The sequence below is a fragment of the Maniola jurtina genome, chromosome 20 (genome assembly GCF_905333055.1).
Source record: "Maniola jurtina chromosome 20, ilManJurt1.1, whole genome shotgun sequence".
Classification (NCBI taxonomy): domain Eukaryota; kingdom Metazoa; phylum Arthropoda; class Insecta; order Lepidoptera; family Nymphalidae; genus Maniola; species Maniola jurtina.
In genome coordinates, this window is record NC_060048.1 from 12,817,085 (window position 1) to 12,827,070 (window position 9,986).

At 38.2% G+C, this 9,986-nt stretch overlaps 1 protein-coding gene across 1 annotated transcript; it reads right to left on the reverse strand.

Annotated features, from left to right (window-relative positions):
• Positions 1 to 6,316: 6,316 nt before the first annotated feature.
• On the reverse strand, positions 6,317 to 9,513 carry LOC123875984 (juvenile hormone esterase-like). The gene is made up of 4 exons (XM_045922124.1): positions 9,380 to 9,513; positions 8,896 to 9,170; positions 7,278 to 8,530; positions 6,317 to 6,552 (listed from the first exon to the last, which is right to left on the reverse strand). Exons 2-4 carry the CDS (start codon positions 9,061 to 9,063, stop codon positions 6,339 to 6,341), a joined length of 1,635 nt encoding a protein of 544 aa, XP_045778080.1. The 5' UTR covers positions 9,064 to 9,170; positions 9,380 to 9,513; the 3' UTR covers positions 6,317 to 6,338.
• Positions 9,514 to 9,986: the final 473 nt, after the last annotated feature.

A 9,986-nucleotide genomic window follows, 5' to 3' on the forward strand; every position in this document is an offset into this window, starting at 1 on the left:
GTACAAATAAAACACTAATAGCGTCAAAGCTTGTTTTCTTAAAAAAACTACTGGCTGAGATTTGCGGGTAGTCTGAGAACTATTCTTACCATCCGATATACTAGATTTTTTTTTTTAAATTAATTGTTGCAAAAGTAAGGATTAGGCGTTTAATCAGTATGTATTTGTGTCAGTTCGTAACCACTCAACAACTTTATCGGATTATGATAGATGATACGTCATTTGTCTTGATGGCGTGTGTGTCAATGGGTACATAAAATTCTTAAAACAATCGATGTGGTGGATTTTATACGCTTTAATGTAAGAGCTGAAAAATATGCAGCGCAAACTGCAGTAGGGAGTTTTTTTAACTTATTGAATTACTTGTTAACTTATTCGTACCGGTAGCACTTTTATGGTCATAATTTCCACATAGGAAATAGGTCTGGAAGGCACTAACACACTAAGTATGTTTTCTAGAATTAAACTGCAAATTCAAATTGCGAGTATCTCGGCGAGATGCAACGTGAAAAGTGGATGGTTGAGCGGGTTTTTACCTAAATCGATAAAAAGTTGACTAAATAAATTGGTTGAAATTTTAGCATTAGTATTTACCGCCTTTATTTCATCAGTTATATACATACAACACGTGTATTTTTGTTAGGAAAACTGTAAATAAAACAATACACACGAATATCACATTTACAAAAATTAAAACTAAAACGTCGAGCTAGCTACCTTGCCTTACCCAAAACTAGAACAATTTATGGCAGAAAAACCCTTACCTATGAAGGAGCTAAACTGTACAACAAAATACCTACACACAAAAAAATGTACACTCATTCTATCCATTTAAAACTGAATAATTAGCTGCTCACATTACGAGTAATGCGAATTACTTCAACAAATGCGCTGAATGAGTACTTAATTAAATGGCGAATATTGTAAACTTTATTTTCTTAGAGTTAAGTTCTTATGTAAATGACTTTTTTTTTGTTTTTATGAGAATTAAACATCTTTAAACCTAAACCTTTATTTGACGGTCAGATATGCCACAAATTATAGTTATATTTATCTTCAGCTATCACTCAAACCATTCACTATCCGCGAGCGTATAATGACCACCTATCATAACCCGCGTGCCCTAATACTAATTTCATAACCTCAAACAGGGTGTTAGCAATATTAACCTTTCACGGTCATCTCATCAGTAGAGGTTACAAACACGATCAACCTCATTACACTATGCATCAATATCATTAAAAACGGGATTAAAATTTGAAATGGAATAATGGATGGATCATACCTCAGTTATTACGCGTAGAAGTTGAGGGTAGGTTGCCATCGGGCGTAGAAACCATGCACGCTGCAGATGAATGTACCTCCGGTTCAAAACTCTTCTAAGGACCTTCCGGGCCCCAGAAGTGGACGATCTTCATTGTCGCTTGATTTTTACACGATGATTTGTTTCATCCTTGCGGATGAACAAAGTAGCCGGCATGTCTTTGCCGACTCGTTAATTGGCGCGATTATGCATCATAACTTTCTTTATTAATCCCACTTCTGAGATGAAACAGTGGGTTTAAATAAAAAGAGCAAATCAGTATAATCGCCCAAATTTATTATATCACTTCACTTAACACACTAATACAAATCACTCATTTCTTTATTACTATTGTTACTTTGTTACTATTTATATAATTTACACTTGTTTACACAAATGGAAATAGTTTCAGCTTACAATGCGTACGATAGAACAATAATACTAAAAATGAGCTCGCATGGCCTTATATGGCGTTATCCCCTCCGAAGGCATTCGGCAGTGGTGGCTGAGTTGCGTTCGGCTGTCAATGGCGCTGGCGTTGATTGGCTGTCATGGCGGCAGTAGGCTATGATTGGCCGTCTTGGCGGTTATTTGCTGTAACAGGCGGTGATTGGCCAGCTTGACTTGATTCGGATAGTCTGGTTGGCGTTGGCGCGTTGCGATTGGCTGTGTGGCGTTACACTATATTCAGCAACGTTGATATTTTTATGAAATTATGGAATTAATTTAATGAAATTTTTGACAAATGACGATTATTACTGTCCGAAGCTAGTAATAATAAACACGACTGATAGCTTAATATGCTCCTTGAGGCGTGAGAGGTGTCAAATTTAGATCTCCAAAGTCACCCAACTCGGATCAGCACAATCACAATAAGAACACAAGCACAGCACAATAAGAAACTGACTAAACCAACACCACACAACTTAAACCGTTGGGTGTAGAAACTTGAAATTTTCACCTAGGTTCTTTAAAAACCTGAATCCATGTATCACAGGGAAAAGCTAGTCGATTTAGGTATATGACCTCTCGCAAAGCTATACTACCGTCACTTCAACTCATCCATTGTATTATATTTTTGACCATGGTCATGTTTGGCCCTTAGGAACATCGTGGGTCATCTCCCCTTGAAGTTGAAGATTTTCTTTTTGCCCCTAAATAACGAGTCATTGAATAATTATGATAACTGAAGAAGAATGATTGGGGCCCAGATTCAATAGAGTCAAATTGTGAGGGTGATTGAGATTTGAGGCTGCGAGGCCCCAAGGCTGTAATTATTATCAGTAATTTATGTTACGAAGGAGGCTTGGTAATGATTTTTTGCGCAGCAGGCTTTTTGTGAAATAAAATTCGAATAGAAGTGTAGTTCAGCTATAGGGTTCAAAACAATATACTAAGGACAATAACTGACGCGCCCTGGTTTACACGCAACGATGAATTACACCAGTATCTTCATATGCCAACTGTTGCTGAGGAAATAAACAAGTACTCCAAAAACCACAAAGTTCGACTTGCCAAGCATCCAAACCCATTTGCCAACTCACTTCTAGCTGCCCCCAGAGTTAAAAGATTAAAACGAGCTGACGTGCTCGATATCTGATGGACGATGGAGCAATGGCCCTTCCGTTTTAAATCTCAAATTTAGCCCAAATAATCTGCTTATAGTCCCCCGACTGATTGCAGATAATAACAGGAAAAAAAAAGTGTAGTACAGCGTTAGAATAATTATGTATGAGCTGCGATAGCCAGTGGTGGACAACGAATTAAAACGCACGTTCTAGAAATTAGGTACCTACTTAATATTTAAGGTAGGTACCTGTGTCTGCGGTTAGTATAAATGTGTACATAGTTTCAAAAGTAAGTTAAAACCTTAAAAAAATTAACATTTTACAGATATCCTGAAAAACACATACACAAAATTTAAACGTGCCTACTAAATCCCATTGAGTTTAATCAAACTACGCTTATCTAGAGCGCACTACGAATAAACTCCTGTTTAACCCCTAGGCTGAGATGAGGCCTTGGCCAGGCCAAAAATAAAAGAAGCCTGGTACCTATAGCAAGGTCAACCTGTAATGTTGCGGCTACATTAATGTTAATGTCAATGCCCTACAACGCCATAATTATCACGATAATCAACGCATTAAACTGAGTGGCCACACTTGAACAGTTAACGTCTCATGCCAATTGAATTGGGGTTAAAATCGTCTAACGCCAAATGGCATTGTGAATGCTGTTGTACGTTGATCGTGGCTACATCTAAGTGGAAAACGCCGCGTTGTTGGCCGTTAATGTGGCCGGGATATAAAATACCTGGGTAAAGAGGCTGAGCCTCGCGGCCCTTCGTTGTCATCATTAAATGTATTATGTTAAACAGAATAATGATGTCAGTGTATAAGGATTATCATCATAACGCAGAAAACGCGTGTCCGCATCCGATACCACAGTGTGCATTAATTCGAGATATCGCGCAAAGCCTTTATTTATGTAGCGAGGCGCGCGAATCATTGCGGCCGATTTATTTGCATCAGAACTGCGCTATCAATATTTTCATAGTAGACATCTACTGTGAATTTATTTTATTTCTAATCAGTGTTACAATTTTGAACTAAATCTAGCAACCTGCGACTTCGTCCGCGTGGATTTAGGTTTTTAAAAATCCCGTGGGAACTCTTTGATTTTCCGAGATGAAAGTAGCCTATGTCACTCTTCAAGTCTTTAATTATAACTTTCATGCAAATTAGGTCGATTCGTTACTCCGTTGCGGCGTGATTGGAGGACAAACCAATAAACAAACACACTTTCTGATTTTAGCAGTTATTTTCTTTTATTGAAAAGTCACACAAAACAGGTTGCAACTAAAAAATATTAAATGTAAAACAATAGACTAGGATTTATTAACAACCCCTAATAATTATATGTGTACACAACAATACTAACCTACCTAATAAATTAAATATGTCATATTTTCTTTTGTATCACCATTTCGCAATATAACTTAAAACCAACTAGACCCGATTGGCATATCTCGTCGAAGTAAGTAAAAGAGTCATCTTAAAATCACAGCCCAAAAGATTTATGCATTTTTGCTGAGTCAATACGAAATATGAGTTTATATCAGTATTTGAACAGCGAAATTCTTCCGCGCGGCGCGCTGGCCAATTGAATCAAAACATTGAATATTTATCCCGGTACAGACGCCGCTCCGGGCATCCCGGGACCATATCAAATATTCTATAGTGTACGTATAGTGGATTGTTAACCGGGACACAGATCAGCTAGTGAAGGAAAGAATAAACTGAGAAACGTAATATAAGCTGGGCATAGGAATGTATCGAAAGTCCAAGAATGCTACCTACATCAAGTACCTATGTTAAAGCATTACCATCATAATCGTAATCTCAACCCATCGCCGGTCCATTACTGAGAACAGGTTTCCTTTTTTTTATTCAGATACAAGTTAGCCCTTGACTGCAATCTCACCGGGTGGTAAGTGATGACGCAGTCTAAGATGGAAGCGGGCTAACCTGGATGGGGTATGGCTGTTTTTATTAAACCCACACCCTTTGGTTTCTACACGTATCGTATCAGAACGCTGAATCGTTTGACGGCACGGCTTTGCCGCTAGGGTGGTTTCCACAGAACAAATAATACTGTGGTGGTTTTCTATCAGAATGAGAAAGATTTAGGCCATACCTACTCACCAATCACCACAATATCCTAGGTAAGTGCTGCCGAGATTATTATAGTGAACTCTCAGGCATGCAGGTTTCCTCACGATATTTTCCTTCACCGTCAAAGCAAGGAGGTAATATTTAATTGTTTAAAGTTCCCATAACTCCGTAAAGTTCGAGGGTGCATGCCCGAGATCAAATCCCGGACCTATCGAACGGCAAGCCGACGTCTTAACTTCTACCCCGCATCCCATAGATTAAACACATCGATGATTACAGCGTATAAAATTGGAGATGAAATGAGATGGATCTACCTATGCGAAATTTTTCAAAAAGTTGGCAAGCTGCGAAAGTAGGTCAAAATGCACGGGGCAAAACGAGGTGTCCCCAGACAATATGGTTTTCTTGAATGGACTTCAGCGCACTTTTACTAAATGTAAATAACCCACATACAACTTAAACAAAAACATAAAACTAAGAAATCTTCAAATCCATCTTCTTCATTGCTCTGCATTGAAATCATCTCGTGAGCTCCTTTTAATATTTGATCTGCATATTTATATTAAAAGTCGGGAATTGTTTGCGCGCCGCGGGCGACGGCTGATCCGTAGTTTATTTACTTAGAGATCCATAGTTTATTTTGTTTATATCTCATTTCAGGACCGCATTGTTTGTGTAAATCTTGCGGATTTGTAGCGGCAGATATACCTACAAATAGAAGGACTAGCTTTTGCCCGCGACTACGTCCCCGTGGATTTAGGTTTTTAAAAATCCCGCAGGAACTCTTTGATTTTCCGGGATAAAGAGTTGTCTATGTCAATTACCTGGACGCAAGCTACCTCGGTACCTTTCATACAAATCGGTTAAACGGATGGGTCTTTAAAAGCCCCGTGGGAACTCTTTGGTTTTCCGGGATAATAAGTACCCTTTGTCCTTTCCCGGGATGTAAGCTAACTCTGTACCAAATTTCATCAAAATCGGTTAAACTGTTGGGCCGTGAAAAGCGAGCAGACAGACATATACAGACACTTTCGCATTTATAATATTAATTCCAATCCAATGGATATTAGGTATGTATGGATTTACACAATATACCTGTATGTAATATTTTTACAAACATTACCTTATTATTTCTCGAATAAGCACAATGATATAAACTAAATTGGACCCAGACAAGGTCTAGCCTAGAGCTCAACAAATAATTTGGGGGAGATAGGTAAAATATTGAAACCTTTTGGCTGAGTTCAAACTTAAAAGTCGTTACCAATAATGAGATGTCTAGTTTTTATTTGGTATCCTACTGTTCATTTATTTTGCAAATACAGACAAACCCAAATTATTACGATTATACTAAATTACTATTATCTAGGTTTACACATTTCTTGACTCTCACACGGTACATATCCACTCTTCCCATAGATACACAGCATCTTCAAGAAGAAGTCACCCCTTTGGTCTTTCCGAGGTCGGTTGATCACTTTCATCTTTTTGTTCAGGATGAAGATATTAGACGTGTTGGCGGTAGCTGGTGGCCAACGCACTGGAAGGAGTTTGCTTTTCTTTGGTGTTGGGTTCCTGAAATTGAGAAAAGGATTATGAAAAATCTATCTAGACTTTTCAAACTTAATAACTGTAAGCCTTCAATTTTACTCATTTTTGCCTTCGGTTTCAGCCACGTCAATTTAAGATCCTTCTTAGCTAATAAGCTACCTGATTTTGAATTGTTTCTGTATATTAATAATAAATTTAAAAAGAAGATGCCATCATCAACCCATCGCCAGCCCACTACTGAGCCCGGTCTCCTCTCAGAATGAGAAGGGCTTAGGCCGTAGTCCATCACACTGGCCAAGTACGGATTGGCAGACTTCCCACACCTTTGATAATATTACTAGCTGATACCCGCGACTTCGTTCGCGTGGATGTAGGTTTTTAAAAATCCCGTGGGAACTCTTTGATTTTCTGGGATAAAAAGTAGCCCATGTGCTAATCCAGGGTATAATCTATCTCCATTCTAAATTTCAGCCCAATCCGTCTCGTAGTTTTTGCGTGAAGGAGTAACAAACATACACACACACATAGAAACTTTCGCCTTTATAATATAAGTGTGATGGAGAACTCTAAGGCATGTTTCCTCACGATGTTTTCCTTCACCGTTAAAGCATGTTATATATTTTAATTTGTTGAAACGCACATAGCTCTGAAAATTTAGAAGTGCGTGCTGGGAACTGCACCCCAGATCACTTGAAAAGGAGGCCCACGTCTTAACTACTAAGCTATCATCGGTTATTTGAGATACTTACCCAAACTTCATGAAATTCCGTATCAATGTTGTAAATTTATCAATCGTGTGTTCGTCTTGCCTTGATAGAGGTAGCGATATTCCTATAGGTTTAAAAATGTAGAATATTTCCCCAGCATGCGTAGTCCCATTAAAATCGGTCCCAGCTATGAATTTCCCAAAATTTCTACCGCCTTCGTATGCAAACTGATAATTGAAAATAGGCTGGTCTGAAAACTGTGTCAAGACTTTTGAAAAAGCATTTATTGATCCGTATGCAATCCAATCGGAATAATAATTTATCAAGCCTTTTACAGACGTCCGATAATCTAAGTAACCTTCTCCAAAATAATGTGACCGCATCATCCTACCAATTTTCCTTTTGTCTTCTTCCGAACACCACGAGAATACACACGGCAGTCTGTCATTAAAATGGTCGCTCAAATCTTTTACTGTTTCCTCACTTAATAATCTATAGAAGAAACCTCCTTCTTTATCAGTAAAACCAACCATTAGTGGTACTTTATTAAACTGTCTAGACTTTATAATATTAAAAGGAGTATCTCTAAAAAATGGCTCACTAAAATTTGCATCGACGCACGGCGAATACTTGAAAAATCTTGGATTCACTGACGTATCATGAGTTGCATCTATAAGGGTTTGTAAATCAGCCCGAGCAAAAGTATTGAATACATCTTCTTCTGTCAAAGGTAAGGAAAATTTTCTAGCATCTTCAAAAGCTGCTGTTAAAGGTTCCAAATTAAAAGCCCAAGTAGACAACGCTGTTCCACTCATCAAAATGGCTTTGTGGAATAATCCTTTGCTTAATTCCGTCAGTAAATGTAGTGATGCTGAACTGGCACCGGCGCTCTGTCCACATAAAGTCACATTATCTGGGTCTCCACCAAATGCTACTATATTTCTTTTCACCCATATCAAAGCTGCTACTTGATCTCTTAAACCAAGATTCGAGATACCATTTAGGCACAAAAATCCAAGCACTCCAAGTCTATAGTTAGTTATCACAACAACTACACCTTTGCTGACTAGAAATTGTGGATCGTACAGTGCTTTGCTCCCTTTGTAATAAGCACCGCCATGGAAGAACACCATCACAGGCAGCTTATGTCGAGGTGTAGCTGTTTCCGGCGCGTATACATCGAGGTAGAGGCAGTCTTCGGTTCCAGTTATAAAGAATGCCATTTTTTGAGGACATCTTACAAATGGATTTATCGCGTTGAAGATTCCTTTCCATTTTGGTGGCTCCTTTGGAGGCTGTAATTAAATAATTTTATGGTAAGTACTTAAGTAATAGAAAAAATTCTAATGATGATCAGTAGTGTTACATTACTCTAATTTCTTAAAAACCTGATGATATAATTTTAATCTCCGATTAAATTATTATCGATATAGACTCCAAAACATTTTTTTTTTTTGATATTTTTGTCTTGTCTGTGCAAACTTCACGCTGAAACTGTTAAAGCAAGAGATTCATTAATTGCTATAAACGCAAACACTCCGAAAGTTAGAAGTGGGTGCTGGGAATCGAACCCCGGAATCCGAATAAATGGGCGAAGGCTATCAGAGGGTTATATTTCCTTGGATTTTACCAGCCTCATAATATAAATAAGGTTGTTTACCTGAAATCTGTCGCTGGTAGCGTACGGTATGCCGAAGTACCGGTTGTGTCCATACGCGCTGCGCAGGCCCCGCAGCTTGCCTTGGCCTGTCTCCACCACCGGCGTCAACGTCCCCCACGCTTCACATACCGACAGCAACAGTATCACAGCTGCAGTTCTTGCCTTCATACTTTTGGTGATGATTTCACATTTTTCGACATTTTATTGTAGGTATTAACTACCATGATGACTATTTAGGTGCAATATACTAGCGACCTAGTCTATAAAACGGCTAACTGCAAAAATAAATTTTTGATTTACTTATCTCCAAAAAAACCGTGGAAATTTAAAAAAAAAAAACGCCAACTAAGTACTAAAATTAAGAAGTTCCAACAGATTGAATTCCCAACGTCTTTTTTTGGAAGTCGGTTTGTCAGAATTCACACCAAATCATTTTAGTACCTACATAGAAAATCTATAAATAATATTAATCAACACAAATCACCGAATATTAGCTTAAATGTTCCATAAACGATATAAAGTGAAGCTATTATCACTATTACACAGGTACATGAGTCCTAGCACAACAGACACTGTGGTTCTAGCTAATAATTGGCGAGTTCACTTGGTCGGCACATACTCGACGGTTCTACGTTAACGATACTAGCTCTCGGAACATTGAGAGAGGCACACATTGCACAAACACCCTACTAACTGCGAAAGTAAGATCTTACACAGTGTTGCGCAAATGATATTTAGCCTTCTGGGAAACTGATCAATAGGTACAGTATAGTAACGATAATGTTTGACGATATCTTAATGCAGTGGTGAGCACTGTAGTCTTATTAGTGGGAAGTCCCGGGTTCGATTCCCGAAATTCTCGAAATTCCCGAAATTTGGCAATTATCTCTGGTTAGGGTTGGAAGAAGTCGCAGGCATAAGCTAATAACAAAAAGCCCAGAATATATAATTTTCTTAAGATATCAACATTTTCAAGAAAATATAATCAACTATGAACAAAAACCGGGAATGGTTGACCATTTAATACACAAGGTAAAATTTAATTAAAATTTAATAAAACCCTCGACACATTTTTGTTAGAGTTTGGCTGG

Coding starts and splice junctions, on each gene's coding strand:
- LOC123875984 (XM_045922124.1), bottom strand. CDS start 9,063: ATGAAGGCAAGAACTGCAGCTGTGATACTGTTGCTGTCGGTATGTGAA. Junction 8,531..8,895: donor CTACCAGCGACAGATTTCAG/GTAAACAACCTT, acceptor ATTTAATTACAG/CCTCCAAAGGAGCCACCAAA. Junction 6,553..7,277: donor CGGAATTTCATGAAGTTTGG/GTAAGTATCTCA, acceptor TCTCAATTTCAG/GAACCCAACACCAAAGAAAA.